The 18,807-nt window shown below is 42.0% G+C and overlaps 1 protein-coding gene across 4 annotated transcripts in view; it reads left to right on the forward strand.

Annotated features, from left to right (window-relative positions):
- The window catches only part of LOC122811009 (interferon regulatory factor 3-like), a 782,651-nt gene that overhangs the window by 731,278 nt on the left and 32,566 nt on the right, over positions 1–18,807 (forward strand). For 3 of the 4 annotated variants that reach the window (XM_044082517.1, XM_044082519.1, XM_044082518.1), the window contains one exon: positions 2,277–2,398. The exons of the other annotated variant lie outside the window; for it this stretch is intronic. In XM_044082517.1, coding sequence (XP_043938452.1) covers positions 2,277–2,398 — 122 coding nt within the window. The remainder of the gene's footprint in view (positions 1–2,276; positions 2,399–18,807) is intronic. 4 annotated transcript variants of the gene reach the window in all.

The raw sequence follows: 18,807 nt of genomic DNA on the forward strand, positions 1-18,807 counted from the left end.
TACCCCCCAGAAAAAAAGACTTCTTGACAAGATACAGTTAGTCCAACTACCCTTTGTATATGTAACTTCCTTGGCAAATTCAAGCATTAATATCAGCTGTGTGCAAAATTTAACAAGACATTCATGGTGAGGGAATGATATAGCAGAGGATCCAATACAGCATTGTAGTCTCTTGGAAAACTCCTGGGGTTGTGTTAGCACTAAACTCTAAGACAGGCTGGGCTCGCTCCCTCCCAGAAGGTTATCTAGCACGGTGCTTGGGTCATCATTATTCTGGCTGCAGGCAGAGTATGTAACCCTCTCAGTATATACAGTGGCCATCTCCTTTTTGTCTCAATCATATTCTTAACAATTTTCCAATTAGGCATTTGGTGGAATAACACTCAAATAATATTAGTAGACCTGGAAGCAGTGAAGGGTGCTTCTGCCTTCCTCCAGCTGATGCGTTTTCGGGATTGGGTAGCTAGCAGTAGCTTGCGCTATTTTGCAATATCCAGACATGCTTTATCTTTGGACCTTGAGTTGGCATTTCTCCCTCTCTGCAGCTTGCAGAATCCGCTGCACTTTGAGGTGTGAGTTTCTGAATACAAGCCTATGACCTGACTTAAATATTATTAAGTCCATGATAAGTGACCTAGTAATCCCACCATGAGTGAAATTTTATATGTGAGGACTTCTGGTACAATTCTGCAGCATGAACAGTAAATGCATTATTTTGTATCTGAACTATTAGCTGTTAGTGGTAGAAATAAGTTGAGTAAAATGCTTGAATGTGAATCACTTACTAATCCATTGTCCAAACCCAAAAACAAGTAATGAACATCACTTGCAAACGCAATATCAGTTTTTCATAGATTAACTATTTTAAATACATGTAGAGCCAGAACTCATAAGACCAGAATGAAAGAAAAAGTACTCTTAATAGAGGAAGCTGACTGCAGTTAAACTTCGCTATCAGCTGCAGTACATTTATCTCATGCTGTCTCTCTACAGATACAACAGTTCCATTGCATAGAACTCATTTATTTATTTATTCATTGTTTGGTGGACTTGACCTGATAGGACAATTTACAGCCATGATGTAGTTATAGAAATAACAGCTGAGGGTTACACATTGATTAAAGTGAATACCTGATACATATTTATTTGTTTAGATTTGTTTATCAAAGTAGCACTCTGATCCTAATGGGCCATTTTCAGGTCTGCCTGGAAGTTTAAAATGAACAGTCACTAGAAACCAAAAAGAAGGAGCTGCAGATGAAAAGGCAATTTCCAACAATTTTATTTCGACAGAATATAAGCGCTTTCGTCACAAGATTGTCTAAAAGGAACTTCATCAGATACACATGGTTCCCCAGGCAAGCTGTTTAAACATTATAGAATGCATGACTTCATTTCCTGTTCCTCGTAGAAGTGCCGACCATTTAAAAGGCACAAGATAAAATTTTATAACAATATATACACACCAAACCCAGCATGTGTATCTGATGAAGTTCCTTTTAGACAATATTGGATCGAAAGTGCTTATATTCCGTCAAAATAAAACTGTTGGAAATTGCCTTTTCATCTGTGGCTCCTTCTTTTTGGTTTAAAATGAACAGTAACAATAAACCAAAAAAATGAAATTAGTTAAAAGTTTGCATAAAAGAAAAGTGCATTCACGATTTACAGTACGACAATAAAGTGTGCAAACCATAGCAGTAAATTCTAAGATAATTACACCTCAGAAAAACATGATATTAGTACATGTGATGGATATAGTATGAAGGGACCATGGATAAGTGACAGATAATACAGGCTGGGTAGGAACTGTCTGCTCTGTAATGAAGAACAGGGCATGGCAAATGGTTCCACAATAACATAGGTAGGTACTGTATCGAGAACAGGATGAGCCATAATGAAGGAACTGCTGTGTTCCAGGGGATAATATTTACATGTCAAGGGTGTGTGCTAATATGTGAAGCAACATGTGGCGAGTGTTTAGGCATTAGTCAGGAAGGATATATTGATTCAGTATATTTGGAGCAGTGAGCTGTTAAGTCCTCATTTGGGAATTAGACATATACTAATTGTCTAGACAAATGAGATTTTTATAAATGTTATGAACAGAATATTTATGGTGACTTTATTTAAACTGTATTTATGGGTTAATAAAGAATTTTCATTTATTTCAACTGTGATTTTATGTTTATGTATATGTAGTATTTGTGTCCCCTGCAGAGCTTTCATTTTGAGGGCAATGACTGGCCAGTAACTATCCATCTCTTATTCCACAGATCTGATGGCATTTCTGGAAAGAAGGCAGGGACCCCCTGAATATTCATTTTGGCTGTGTTTTGGAGAGATCTGGCCAGATCATGAGAACAGACCCTGTGAGAAGATGCTTATCATGGTGCAGGTATGGCCTGTTTTCCACTGACCATTGTACTCCTGCAGGACATTGTCGTAATGATAATGCTTATCATGGTGCAGGTATGGCCTGTTTTCCACTGACCATTGTACTCCTGCAGGACATTGTCGTAATGCTAATGCTTATCATGGTGCAGGTATGGCCTGTTTTCCGCTGACCGTTGTACTCCTGCAGGACATTGTCGTAATGCTAATGCTTATCATGGTGCAGGTATGACCTGTTTTCCGCTGACCGTTGTACTCCTGCAGGACGTTGTCGTAATGCTAATGCTTATCATGGTGCAGGTATGGCCTGTTTTCCGCTGACCATTGTACTCCTGCAGGACATTGTCGTAATGCTAATGCTTATCATGGTGCAGGTATGGCCTGTTTTCCGCTGACCATTGTACTCCTGCAGGACATTGTTGTAATGCTAATGCTTATCATGGTGCAGGTATGGCCTGTTTTCCGCTGACCATTGTACTCCTGCAGGACATTGTCGTAATGCTAATGCTTATCATGGTGCAGGTATGACCTGTTTTCCGCTGACCGTTGTACTCCTGCAGGACGTTGTCGTAATGCTAACGGTAACACCAGGTAGAGAATAATGATCCAAATCAAACACCAACGTTTTTTTTGTTCAAGCTGCCGTACAAATGCATATTTCTGGAAATCAAAGAGGCAGGTCTCAAATTTTTGTACTAGTAGGTTTAGCATTTAAATACAATGGTCCACTCTGGTTACAGTCAGGAGCTGAATTTATAGTTCTGCATTATGATTCTTAAGTAGTATAGGTAGGAGAAGTCATAGATTATTATGTAGTCAGACATGCACTTTGTGGTGTTGTCCTGCGGTACAGGGAGGTACCATGCACTGGCATGTTTCTGCAGTTACACAGTGATATTATGTCTTTAGTTGATGCCCAATCTGTAACCATTTGAAATGACCTGCTAGAGCAAGTCCCAAAATGTGGAGATTGAATAGCTCAGAGGCCATTTCTCAGAATATTCCTTTTTCTTCAAGTTATGACAATCTCAGAGTTGATATATATATAAGTTTGGGGGGGGTACAGGTGGGTTTGCCCCACTGAAAAAAAAGGCTTAAAGGAGAAGAGCGATTTTCAAGATTCGTTCTTCTCCTGTGTTTTCCATCTTTTTTTTTTTTGGCTTGTCAGCACTCGGCATTTCAGGTGCCATTATTTTAGTAGGGATCCTGCCAGTCTTACTTTCTTTGATACACTGCAATGAATCAGAAATTTTTATAATTCTTTTTACATAAGATTTCCACCATCAGAGTGTACTTACTTAAGCAGTAATCTGCAATGACACAATTTACCTTGTCGTCCTCCGGCTGCTGTGCTCCCTTGCTCCAGCGTCTGCACCTAATACTTGTGCTCCTGCCTTCCCAGACTAAATCTATTGAAAGTACCCACCTGGACACCCGGGGTAAGTACCACCAATAAACGGACAATTCCAACCTACCTGAAAGGCCTACCGCTCCCTGAATAACTTCCATTACAAGGATTTTTTTTAAACATAAAACTTGTGCTCCTGCCTTCCCAGACTAAATCTATTGAAAGTACCCACCTGGACACCCGGGCTAAGTACCACCAATAAACGGACAATCCCAACCTACCTGAAAGGCCTACCGCTCCCTGAATAACTTCCATTACAAGGATTTTTTTTAAACATAAAACTTGTGCTCCTGCCTTCCCAGACTAAATCTATTGAAAGTACCCACCTGGACACCCGGGCTAAGTACCACCAATAAACGGACAATTCCAACCTACCTGAAAGGCCTACCGCTCCCTGAATAACTTCCATTACAAGGATTTTTTTTAAACATAAAAGTATGTGTACTGCTCTAACACTTGGTAGTAGTTAATTTAACTATAACTAGGTCGCAGTACGCTTCCCTGCTAGGACAGCCAGCAGCCTCAACTCCCCCCCTCTCTGCAGCTTGATTTTCCAACTTTTCTCTACAATTTTCTCCTATCCCGACTGATGTTTACTCTCTCTACCTGATATCCCCCTTTCAGACCTCTACTGCATTAAACTGATTGGCCTCTAGGTGGCGCTCCCCTACCTTCTTACTGTCTCCACTTCTGTATCCACACTCTCCTGTCTCCCCTATACTGCTCCTCAACATCTACTCCCTCCACTGTCCCAGGACTACCTACCACTTTTTACTTACAAACACCCTTTCTCTGCCCTTTTTTATAAAGCCCCTGTCTTCTATCACTGTCCTTCATCTACATATACACTTACCTCTTCACTTTCTCTGAGCAGTCCTTCTTCTCCCTACACTTCTCTGCAAAACTTACCTTGACTATCTCTCTTACTGATAGTCTTCCTCACTCTCTCCTCCTTTGGCTCTCATCTCTACTGCTCCCTTCCTACCCTTTAACCATATCCCTACTGCTCCCTTTCTACTCTACTCTTCGCCCCCTTCGCTACTCTTTTCACAGAGCGCTCTTGGTCTGATCTTGTCTTCTCAGCAGTAATCTACTATCTGTTATCTATTTCACCCTTCTTATTCCCCTGACCTCTCCTTTCCTCTAGCTCATACTCTCCCCACTTTTTCCTCAATCTATTCCTCTCTGTGCTACCTCACCTGACAAGATTTTTCTCCCTGTAACTTCCGGTTTGAACCTTCTCCCCATGCACTCCCTCCTTCCCCCCTAGCCTGTGACTTCCAGTTTGAACCTGCTCCCCTTGCACTCCCTCCTTCCCCCTAGCCCACATCACTCCTCCCACATAGCCCAGTTCCTCTCCTGCTCTATATAGCTCCCTCTCCTACACTGACGCCATCTTAATTTACCTTGTCCTCCCCCAGCTGCTGTGCTCCCTTGCTCCAGCGTCTGCACCTAATAGTAAGTTTGTTAGACTATTCTGCTAATTCAAAGTCTCCGACTGCTAAATTAACTGCCTTGCATTTGTGATATTTATCTAATGGTTTTCAGTGTTTCGCTCTTGTGTTGTACCCGTTTGAATTGATGATACTCATCAACTGCTCTTGTTTTGTACCCGTTTGAATTGGTGATACTCATCAACTGATTTTCGCGCTTCAAACACTTACTCAAGTAAGCGCTTGTACGCGGAAATCGCATTTGCCCCACCTGGGGCTTGTTCGATAGTCATTTATTTGTGTATGTGACTGTATCGTTATCTACTGCGATTTGGAAATGCTATCGAGAGATATATGCATGCCACTACCGTATAGAATCTTCTGAAAGATAGTACTCCTTGTTTCCACATTACTAGCACTTACTTTAGAAAACACTCTGCTAGTGGAAATTGCATTTGGATGTATATTTTTTTATAGACGCTTCTCAGAAACTAATCTTGTAAGCTACAGTATTACATACTCAGAATAACTGAGATACTCCATGATGTTAGGGTAAGGTAGCGCATATTGTATAGTCACCCGTAACTTTTGTTTTGTGAGTTCTACCTAATTGCAACTTGCTAATATTTGTGTTACTTAGCGTGTATCACGCAGATGTATTTTGTGAGTTCTACCCAATGTAACCTGCTAATGTTTGGGTTACTTTAGCAGGTAACACGCAGTTGTAATAAGTGTTTGAGACTTGTTAAGACTGTAAGTGTTTAGATTGTTATAGCGTGCTACACGAGGTAGATAGACCGCCTGGAACTTGCTCTGTCTCTCTAACTATCTTCAAGCTGATGTTCTTTTGTTTGGTAATGTTGCACTCATCACTTTAACTGTCGTCTCCTTCCCATGTATGGTTCTACATGAACCCTGATGCAGTCGCTGAGTAACTCAGTGCTGCATGCGGATTTTTACCTTAGCTGTTAACCGCACATTTAAATTACTTCTATTGTCTACTTGTACCCTCTGGATGTCAGCATTGCCTGCTTAACTTTTCTTCTCTCTCCTTGTATGTTCTAGCTTGTGCTCCTGCCTTCCCAGACTAAATCTATTGAAAGTACCCACCTGGACACCCGGGCTAAGTACCACCAATAAACGGACAATCCCAACCTACCTGAAAGGCCTACCGTTCCCTGAATAACTTCCATTACAAGGATTTTTTTTAAACATAAAAGTATGTGTACTGCTCTAACACTTGGTAGTAGTTAATTTAACTATAACTAGGTCGCAGTATGCTTCCCTGCTAGGACAGCCAGCAGCCTCAACTCTTCCCCCCCCCCCTCTTTGCAGCTTGATTTTCCAACTTTTCTCTACAATTTTCTCCTATCCCGACTGATGTTTACTCTCTTTACCTGATATCCCCCTTTCAGACCTCTACTGCATTAAACTGATTGGCCTCTAGGTGGCGCTCCCCTACCTTCTTACTGTCTCCACTTCTGTATCCACACTCTCCTGTCTCCCCTATACTGCTCCTCAACATCTACTCCCTCCACTGTCCCAGGACTACCTACCACTTTTTACTTACAAACACCCTTTCTCTGCCCTTTTTTATAAAGCCCCTGTCTTCTATCACTGTCCTTCATCTACATATACACTTACCTCTTCACTTTCTCTGAGCAGTCCTTCTTCTCCCTACACTTCTCTGCAAAACTTACCTTGACTATCTCTCTTACTGATAGTCTTCCTCACTCTCTCCTCCTTTGGCTCTTCCCGCTCCGTTCGCCCTGCGGGCTCACTCCGCTCCCCTACCCTGCCCCCAATTCCCACCCGCCCCCAGCACCTCTACATTTATTCCTAAACAGACCCCTCCTACCACACCTGCTATCCAATTATAGTCCTCCTCCTATTCCCCTCCCCCTTACTCTTTCATCAATCTACTATCCAATCATACACCTCTTACTATTACCCTCCCCCTTATTCTCTCTTCAAAGTATCCACCTTCTCTATTATCTCTCCCACTACAACTCCTCCCACTCCAATTCCTATACCTCCACACTCTCATTCTTCCACTGTCCTTTTTCTACAATATCTAACTCTCTCTTTTCTCTTAGACCATCCCTTCTCAATTAGCATACCTCATTATTTCTCTCTCCACTATACATTAACCTACTCTGTCCTAACATGCCATACCAAATCCCCTCTACTATCCAATCCCCCAGATCCCTTCTCAACTTACTAATACCTCTTTATCTTGCTACTTCTTACTCCCATAATGCTCCTCCATTCCTCCCTCCTACTCAAACTATCCCTAACACCCAACTACAATCTCTCCAACTCTCTCACTTTCACTCCATATCCTCCTCCCTTATTCCACCTAACCCACTAAACCTCTTTCATCCCAAACTATTCTCTACCTCAATCAAAACTCTCTCTCTTAAACCTCTGCTAACCCCAGACAAACACCTACCATACAAACCTTATAGACTAAAACTTATCACCTCTAATGTCCTTGCCTTATCTGGAGACATTCATCCTAACCCTGGCCCTTGCCTCAACACAAACTACCCTTTCCCTCCACCCTCTTCTTCACCCACAACAAATAACACTCCCCCCCCTTTCTCTTCTCCTCCCACTTCCCCTCTCAGCACTCTCAAGATCTTCACTGTCAATGCCCAGAGCCTTAACAACAAATCTCACCATGTACAAGCCTGGATTAATCACAATCAACCCGATATCCTAGCTATCTCTGAAACATGGCTAAAACCCCATATTACTGACTCTGAAATCTTACCTCCTGGTTACCACATCCTCAGAAGTGACCGTTTAAACAAAAAAGGTGGAGGCTCTGCTCTAATCTACTCCAATCTTCTCTCTCTAATTCCTCTAAAAAACCCTACTCCCACATTCAAAAATTCTGAAATCACTGCAAGCCTTCTCCATTTAAATAAACATAAAAATATCTGCTTTATTTCTTTATATATCTCCCCTGGCAACAATATCTCCACCCTTGAAGATATTCTGTACTGGGCCTCAACTGAAATAAAATACGAAACCTATATTCTAAGCGATGTCAATATCGACTGGAATAAAATCAACACACCACCCCCCTCACTATCCATTAACCTTTTCACTTCACCCAAGTAGTCCTTTCAACAACTAGCCCTAACAAAAATCACCCCCCAAGGTCCATCATAGATTGGATTCTAGTCTCCCATCCAAACAAAATCACTCTATGTGGCACTCTCCCTGACACCTTCAGTGACCATCTCCCTGCCTTCATACATCGATCAGCTACCCCCATCCAACACCAACATTTCTATGTTCAAACTCGCAACCTCAGCAACTTCAACCCCTTAATTTTTTCTAACATCTTTAAACAAATTAACTGGCAACCCCTAAACACTCTCCCACTTGACAACGCTGTTGAGCATTTTAACTTTATCTTCATAAATACTCTTAACTCCCTAGCCCCTCTAAGAAATAAACGAATCAAAGCTAATTCTGCTCCTTGGCTTACCAAAGAAACTAAACAAATTATGCATCACAGAGACAAATCCTGGAAGCTCTATCAGAAAACTAAACTGTCCTCTGCCTTGCTCCAATACACCCAACTCTGCAACCAAGTAAAAAAAATTATTACCAAGGACAAAAAAAACTACTATAATAAATTTCAGTCCAACAACAATAAGAACCCAAAACAATTCTGGAAATCGGTCAACTCCCTTCTCCATCCTGGATCACTGAACAATCCCTGCCCTGACCCTAGTTTAACTGGCAGTGAACTTAGCTCCCATTTCAACACCTTCTTTACCGAATCCATAGCTAAACTAACTAAAACATTCCCAAATAAGAATCCACCTAACTCCCTCTTCTCAACACCCAGCAACCCAAATAACAATCCCCTTAATTTCCATCTCACACCTGTTTCCACCATTTTTATAACAAAAGCTTCTATCCAAGCTAAAGCCATGCTCGAACGCCCCGGACAACATTCCCTCCTCCTTCCTCAAACATGCAGCTGAAGGTATTGCTCTCCCAATTAGTATTCTGATTAATAGATCTTTAAATGAGTCATACGTACCAAAACTCTGGTGTTCAGCCTACATTCTACCTTTTCACAAAAGAGGCAAAAACACCACTATTTCCAACTTCCGCCCCATTGCCCTACTCTCTCCAATATCTAAAATTCTAGAAAAATGTGTCCACCACCAACTTTTGCCTTATCTAATTCAGAATCACCTCCTAACACCCACCCAGCATGGCTTCCGCCCTGGCCACAGTACCATAACCGCCTTACTATCCTTCCTAGAAACTGTCAATCAAGCCCGAGACTCTGGACTCATTGTATCCACAGTACTGCTAGATCTTTCAAAAGCCTTTGACACCATCTCCCACACTCACCTTCTCCATCATCTCACCAACCTCAGTCTCTCCCCTAATACTCTTTCCTGGTTCTCCAGCTACCTGTCTGACAGATCACAAGCTGTTAAATGGAAGAACTCCTCCTCTTCCTTCTTGCCTACACCTACCGGCGTTCCTCAGGGGTCCATCCTTGGACCCATGCTTTTTAACATCTTTATAAATAACCTTCACGCCATCATCCCTGACACCACAGTCATCCAATACGCCGATGACTCTACCTTGGTCTGTGCCGACCCAAACTTTTCTGAATTACTGACCAAAACTCAATTAGCCTTTTCCACTACAGAGAACTGGATGCACCAAAACCACCTTTCCCTCAACTCCAATTAATCTAAAATACTAATCTTCCTCCCCTCCAAGGTTTCCTCCTTGGACAAAAACACTTTCAATGTCCTAAGCCAAACTAACACTGCCATTGAAGTGGTCCCCTCTGCAAAACTCCTAGACAGTACCATAGATGAACACCTGAAATTCGATCTTCACATACAACAAAACATAAAGAAAACCTACTAAAAGCTAGGTATGTTATATAGGAACAATCACTTTCTTTCCAACTCTTCTAGGCATACCCTGGCAATCACCTACCTCCTGCCTTCCCTGCTATATGGAGCCCCTCTTCTAACCAATCTGTCTGCTACCAACACCTCTAAGCTCGAAGCTTGCTATAATAAGATCTCTAAATTTGCCACCAAATCCAAAACATCAACTCACCACTGCCTCAGCCTACAATCTCCGAACTGGTTAGAACTCCCCAACCACCTAGACTATCTACAACTAACCACTGATCACAAGTTAATATTCTCCCCTGATAAATGCCCAGCCCTAAAAAACATCCTTCCTCCATACATCCCAAACAGATTACTAAGATCTGAACACCAAAACCTAATCTCCATCCACAAACCCAAAAGTCCTGCTGGCCAGCATCTACTCTCCTTCTCCCTAGGTAAAAAACGGAACTCTCTGCCTCCTTCACTTAGGACTATACCCAACACTGAATCCTTCAAGACCCAACTTTTCCTTCACCTATCTTCCAAATGGAAAGGCTCCTGCCTTCACCCCACATAAAATACTGGGATCCCACTAGGCTCTGCTAACTCCCACTCCACTATTCTCTCTTACTTATTCTTATTGCTCCAAAGATCCAGAACCAGCAGACTCTAAGCATGTAAATATTGTAATCATCTGAAAAAAAAATAAATAAATTTCACTTTGTAACTTTTATTGTATTGTATTACTGATGCAGCTTTTTCTCACTTTGTATTTTAACCTTTATTGTATTGTATGTCACTTTAACCTGATTTGTACTTTAACCTTTATTGTATTGAATTGCTGATGGAGCTTTTCTCCCCTTGTATTTTAACCGTTATTGTATTGTATTGCTTATGGAGCTTTTCTCCCCGGGCCTCCACTGAAAATGGGCACTTCTTGGACCAGTGGACTTCCCCAGTAATCAAACTGATAATAAATAAATAAATAAATAAATAAATAAATAAATGTCTTGTATTTTCATTTAGTGCCTCTTAATTTCTTTTAATGAATAATCCAAATGGATCCTCTGCAGAAATGTTCAACATAATTAGGCAAGAGCAGGGCATTATAACAAGTACATAGATACAGCACTGTAAAACTTAATCAATTAATGGGTGATTTTGTAGTGCTTCAGGAAGAAGACTGACTTCTTAAATAATCATAGAACATGCAAATATTCTATGATTGGCCTGATCAGTGTGCAATACAGAGAGGTCAGATCTTCTTTTCATCTAAAGGAGATGTCCTCTGCAATCAGCTGTGCCGGATAGAAGAATTTCTTAACCATTGTTGCAACATAACGATCAAAGGAAAGGGAATTATCTACCCTTGTTACGAGTTCTCATACATCTTCAATTTGGAGTGAGTTGTTGCCCATAACATAAGCTGAGTTGAGGGATAATTTAAAAATGCAGCAGTTTTTAGCATTTAGTTTTATCCCATTTTCTGTGCACCAGATATTAACATGTACGTTCAAGTTGCAGCTTTGGCTCCCAGTTGAAATGTTGACACTTGTAACACCAAGAGCAGACACTCACAAAAAAAGATCAAAAATGCAGGAGAAGAGCAAATATTGAACATTGGGTATATATAGAATGGGTTTCACGTGTTGATTTATCTGATGAAGTTTATGCCTTGCAGGACGAAAACGTATGTCTACACTGTTAGTGTTTATGTTCTAAGTGTTAAATAAAGCATTTGTTTGTATAACATCATTTACTGTGCTCCATGAAGTGTGCTTGTACATCTGCAAACATTTTTAACAAGAGATCCTCATTTTTGGTTTGTAGATCAGCGAATTATGTACCAAATAGTAGAGGTCCTAGTATGGATCACTGAGAGACACCACAAATGACCTTCTTTCTCTCTGAGGACACACTTGCCATCCAAACTGTGTGGGTTCTGTCCCTTAGCAAATTTACTATCCGCCTAACTACATACTAACTAGTTTGGAGCACATTTAGCTTGTAATTATGTTAGCATGTGATATGGTATGATATCAAATGCTTTTGTGAACCCAAGATGTCCTTAATGAGTCACTGTTGCAGTATTCTTAACAGATGAGTTTTAGCTCACTGACGTCCAGCCAGGTTACCAAAGCTTTATCTTCATACATCCAGGCAATGACCTCAGCTTGTAGGCATCATAGCATAAAAACAGACATACATATGAAATCCTAAGACTATCTCGCCACCAGACCAAATGCAGGTCGTTGCACCTGATGGACTGTAATCATTTGGTTGCTAGGTACCATAGCTTCACTTGCCGAATCAGATAAGTGTCCAGTTGTGGAATCTTCTAATTTTTTGTCTGTTTTGCTCATAATTGTTAGATGTCAGCTAGGAGGGGTAAGTGTGAATGCGGTAGACAGATTCCATGCAAAGACTTAAGTGCCTGTTCTGTCTAAGCCCCAAACACGACTATAAATCCTGATACATCTGACGATTGTTTGGAAAACCTTCCTGTCTAGGCTGCCTTCCCTTAATTTTCTTGAGACCCAATGTGTAAAACACTTTGCCTAATCCACTATGTCGGAAGGCCTGTTCATAGACTTTCTGCCTAAAAAAAGCTTGAGACCAAGACAGGATTCTCCAGCTGTTATCTCATATTGGCTGTACCCTCTGAGATGGTCAAACCCAAGGTACGCCAATCAGCTTCTCAGAAGTGATCTAGCATGACCCTGCCAGACGGCAATATGGTTCCTGTGGCCTAGGAGACAATGAACAGCGAATCATTGTAGCAGAGGCCCATCACGTGATTCCACAGATTCTTGGCAGGACGAAATACCTGGAACCCTGACTTGAAATGCACGAAGGTTCTCAACCTCCTAAGCTTATTAAGGGGACATCACCCCTAAAAAGAAAAAACAAAAACTTAAACACTTGATGTTCCTTTCTGCATCTAGGCAAAAAAAATGGTTTGACGTTTTTCAGGGGCTTTACAAAGTAATCATGTCAGTAAAGACTCCTTCCTTTGTGATTTCTCAAACCACTCCACATAAACAGACCTTAGATTCCTCTTCCTTCGATGAGGAACCAGATAGGGATTTGGATCTTTCCCTTGTTTATTCATCCCAGTTACACTCCCCATAACAGATTTCATCAGGGGAAGGAGATTCACTGTCTCCAACACCCCCCCCCCCCTGAGAAGAGGCCTCCTTTGGAGAAACCTTGCAGAGCACGATGAAACATTCTGAATGACAATCCAAACAGGTCTTGGAGGTGCAAAAGAGGTACTGTGACCTGTTGGAGATGGGCACCACTGCTGCTCCTCCAGTTGGTTGAGGCTTACCTGGTTGCATTTCAGGCTAAGTCTTCAGCTCCAGCTTCTCAGCCCAGTCCCCAAAAAAGGAAGTATAGGTTCTATAATGTTACTGAGGAACTCAAGTATCTCTATAAATATCCTGTGGCAGACCCAGATGCAGTTTCCTTGCTTTGGACAAACCTTCCAAATTGCTCCCAGGCAGTAATGTTCTCTGCAATAACAAGGACAAGACAGTGGAGCAATGGATACATGGGGTAAGAAAGTTTATACTTCCTCCACCCTAGTCTTTAAGGCTACAACTACCAGCTTCAAATGACCAAATAATTACTTTCTGTGCTGCAGTCCTTAACCAAGACCATCTCAGAGCCACAGACTCTGGAGTTAAAACTACACATGCAGTCTTTAGTGGCCCAGGCTTCACAAGTAGCCATGCACAGCATAAAATGCAGCTAGGATGCTGTGGATGCCTTTCCAGGGAGGCTGCCTTTGGTTCAGTTATCAGGCAGTATATCTGGCTACGGGGTCAACCTATTCCAGAAAATTTCATGTATAAGATCTTAGACTCTCCCTTGGATTACAGTCTCCTTTTTGGCTCATAAGCTGCTAGTCTATTTAAGGCTTTGCAGGAAAAGGGCTAGACTATGAAAGATTGTTGTCAAATCCTGCTGTCCACTGTTCTCAGGTACCTCAGAAATTATACAGCTAAATCAACCTCCTTCACCAACAGATCCTAGGACTTCTCATAGGCGAAGGAAAGCTCTCAAGATAAGATTTTTCCAGAAAAAAACACAGATGTATACCCTACCCCTTCTGAGAGACCTCAGCTCAGTAGCAGACCCCTGTAATTACTTATCCCTCACCCCCCTTACCCCATCTACCCCACTCTCAAAAAGATTTTCTCTTTCCTTTCCTGTCTAGGAAACAATAGCCTAAGTGGGTCCTAAGCATTATCATGTGGAGTTCTGCATGTCTTGGGAAAACAGTCCAACTCCAGGGGGATTCCTCCCCCTCCTCCAGAGCAGATACACCTCAGAGAGTTCATCATACAAAACTTACTGCCCCAGGGAACCATAGAATTAGTTCCCCCATCCTATTCAGTAAAGGGATTCTATTCCAGGCTGTTCCTGGTCCCCAGAAAGGAGGAACAGTGGAGGTCCATCCTGGATCGTTGCAGGCTAAACACCTTTCGGAGGGTGCCTTCCTTCAAAATGCTGTCCCTGCAAACTCTTCTACCTTTTGTACTCCCTCAAGCTTTCCTGGTATCCTTAGACATAACCATTGCTTATCTTCATATCGGTCCTTCTTACAGAACATTTCTCTGCTTTTATACTGGCTCATCACATTTTCAGTTTACTGTGTTACCCTTTCATGTCTGGCTTGGGTCTGTATTAATTCATCAAGGAATACATTCTGCGAAAAGCTATTCATCGAAAACAAAACATCAGACTTCAGATTCAGTGAATGTGAACAGCAGCAATTTAAAATCATCATATAGTCATAGTTGGCCACCATCACGAATGTGAAATAATGCTGTGAAACAAAAATTAAAAGACCACCCTACATAAACACCATTTGTGAAGCAATGACATTATACCCCATCCACAACAGAACTTAGCTGTTTGCTGAGTTTACCTTGCCCACCTCTGAGAATATTTTCTTCATGCTGCACTGTGTTTTGGGATCGATAGGGTTATTTCTTTACACAGGTGTTTCACTCTGAACTAAGTTCTGTTGTAAATGGGATATAATGTCATTGCTTATTCACTTAAGGGGGCATTCTTTATAGATTTAGATGGCTCCAGTACTGGTTTTATGCTGCACTCAGGGCATACTAATCTTCCTTACTTGGACAAAAACTCTACTCCAGGCTTTATCCATGGACACTCTTCTAAAGCATCTTGATTACGCTGCACAATGTTTGACTCTCCTGGGGTTCACCATCAACTACAAAAAATCCAGCTCACCCTGCCCAACAGCTGAACTTCCTGAGATGTCATCTGGACATGTCAACCATGCATGCCTCCATCCCTCAGGAGAAGTTTACCTCCCTGGGCATTGAGTTTCTACTACTTTCCGGTGAGAATAATTGCTCTGCCAGACAAGCTATCACAGCCTTGGGACTCCTGGCTTCCCAATTCTTATGTTGCCCCTTGCCATGTTAAACATGAGGAAAATCCATTGGTATCCGAAATCAGTGTGGTCACAACACTCTCATCTTCTCGATACCAACATTCCCCTTCTTTCTTGCATTAAGAAAGAACTCCTTTGGTGGAACAGACAGGTTACCCTCAGTCAAGGTCTCCCATTCACTCCAGTCCCACACAGCCAAGTCCTGTTTACAGATGCTTCAGACAGGGCATGGGGGGGGGGGGCTTGGACTGGAGACCACAGAGTCCAAGGGGAGTGGTCTACCTATGTACTCAGAACATATGACCTTAAAGGAAATAAGGACACTTCTTCAGATCCTACAGATCTTCTCACACCTGTGAAAACCAAGCAGCTTTGTGGTACACACAGACAACACCATGGTAATGTGGTATCTAAACAAACAGGGTGGCACAAGATCCTACCATCTGTGCAGGCTAGCACAGGTGGTCTGGCACCAAGCCTCACAAATGAACCTCTCTTTCTCAGCATCATACATTCTCTCACAACTGAATGTGCTAGCAGACTGTCTAAGCAGAGACTTGGAGGATCCTCACAAATGGTCAAACACAAAGGTGTTCAAATCTGTAACTCTCAGATGTGGAACCCCTCTGATAGATCTCTTTGCCTTGTCTGAGCACCACCTACTTCCTGTGTTCTGCAAAAGGAATCTGACATCTTGAGCCTGGAGGACAGATGCCTTCTGCTTCAAATGGATGGGGAAGTTCCTCTATGCATCCCCCCTCTGCCTCAACTCCCAAGGCTCCTCATCAAGGTCCAGAAAGAATACCCAAAACTCCTTCTTCTGGCACCTTTCTGGCCAAGACAGCACTAATTCCCACTCCTGCTTCACCTATCAAAGGGAAACATTTGGAAAATCCCTCCAAAACCAGATCTCATCACATAGCAAAATGGATAGCTCCTTCATCCCACTCTAGACTCTCTCAACCTGATCCTCTTGATAATAGGGTTCTAATTCCTACAAGACACAAAGTTTTGGAAAAGATGGTTCAGATTCTCCATGAAGCCAGGAAACCTAACAGTAGAAATTCTTGCATGGGTAAGTGGAAGTGATTTTCCAACTGGTGCTTTAAACACAAATTCCAACCCCTTTTAGCAAACACCTCCACAGTACTGCAATACTTGTGTGACATTTGGAGTTGGCCTATTCTTCCATTAAGGATCACTTATTGGCCATTAATGCTTACCTACCCTTGGAGCCCCCTCTCTTGCCCAGGACAGAGGTTAAACTCTCCATAAGGGGAGTTGTACACTTTAAACCCTGACAGAAGCCTATGGCTCTTTGGGACCTTAATTTCATTTTGGAAAAACATACTCCTCCATTTGAACCAGCTGCTTCAACAACTTTGAAATTCTACACCTGAAAAACATTGCTCTTCTTGCTCTTGACTTCAGCTTACAGGGTCTCAGAACTCCATGCTCTCATGGCTATTCTTCCCTTCCTCATCTTCCACAAGGATAGGGTAAGCCTCAGGGCCAATCCATCCTTCATGCCAAAAGGGATTAGTGAATTTAGTCTTAACCAAGCAATCAATCTATCTTTATCCCACCCCCATAATAGAGGGGAAAGGATATTACGCTCTTTAGACTATTGCAGACAACTGAGCTTTTATCTGGACAAGACTAAGGATATAAGAAAAACAGATTGACTGGTTGTTTCCTTTATGAATTCAAGGTTGGGACAACCAGTTTCCAAACAATTTATTGCTTCCTGGATCTCAATGGCTATTTGTTTCTGCTACTCTAACCATGGAAAGACTTTACCCTGCTTGCCAAAAGCTCATTACACTCTAGCAGTAGCTTCTTTGGCTGTTTAAGACAAAGAGGTGGATACCAGGTCCATTTTAGAAGCAGCTACCCGGTCATCTGTTCACACCTTCAAAAAACAATACAAGTTAGACGATGTTTCTAGGTCCAGGGAAGTTCATAGGTTCACAGATTCATAGATTAGTACTAAGCTAACTGCACTTGTGAGCAATTTTAAGCCTAGCCAGTTATCCCTTGTGAGACTCAAACCCCACAACTTGTGTTTGTAAGGCAAACACCTTAACCATTAGGCCACCCTCCCAACCTTTGCCAGGACTATTCTGTATGGCCTCCTGGACTCCTCCTCTATGTGTTACTGTTAATCCCACCACCCTCTCTCTCTACAGCTCTGGGAGTCACCCATCTGTTATGAATACTGCAACAATGTTTCAGTCAGGTGACTCAGGACATAGTACAGTTGTGTAAGAACCTACCATAACAGTAGATGTCCTACTGATTACTGTTGCAGTATTCCTTCCCTCCCTCTCTCCCCACTTTTCATTACTTCACTCCTTCTTATTGGCACTAATACTATGCCTTACATTTGCTCACAGAGGCATACTCATTGTCACCGGATCTTTCATTTTGAGGGGGAGCTTGTTTATACTTCCTTGGTCTTCCTGAGGCCACTTGTGGCTTGGAGATGGTCCGTGGATTTTGTACGTACGTTAGCTTTTATATCCCAACACCTACAAGCCAAAATCATTGCTAAGTTATATGACGTACAAAGATAAAGCTTTTGTACCCTGGCCAGACATCAGTGAACTGTAACCCACAGTGCAACTGTGATCAGTAGGACATCTACTACTGTAATAAGTTCTTAAACAACTGCACTGTGTACTATAAGAACAGGATGGTGGCTGCCCATGGCTTGTCTTACTCTCTCATAGAAGTTTACCAGATTCATTAGACAGGCTCTACCTTTAATCTAAACTGCTGGGGGCCAAGTCTTGTAAGATTTTTAATATAGTTTATCAGGTGAGTTATAACCTGCTCATAGAGTCATAGATTGTTACTAGGCTAATGAGCTGGGGAGCCTTTCTAGGCCTAGACAAGTTTTCCAGATAGAATAATGACATCCTGTATCCAAGTAGGATATTGAGGGACAGGCATTTATAAGCTACCTCTGTTCTTTTGGGACATGGGTGCCAAGCCCAGTGTAAAGTTCCCATCCACTGGTCTAGGTTTCACTTAAATTGGGTAATAGATGAACTCAGCTTCAGATGGATGGGAAGATTTTTCCATGGGGCCAGTCTCTGGAACGCATATCTGTCTCTCTAGCATGTTCTGTTTAAGTCACAGACAAAATTCAGGTCCCTAGACCTTTTATTTATTGTACTGTTTGACCTACAAATATGCAGAAAATTCATACGTGTGTGGTTTGCAGATACCTTTGTAAGC

The sequence above is a fragment of the Protopterus annectens genome, chromosome 9.part0 (genome assembly GCF_019279795.1).
Source record: "Protopterus annectens isolate FY-2018-M chromosome 9.part0, PAN1.0, whole genome shotgun sequence".
Classification (NCBI taxonomy): Eukaryota; Metazoa; Chordata; order Ceratodontiformes; family Protopteridae; genus Protopterus; species Protopterus annectens.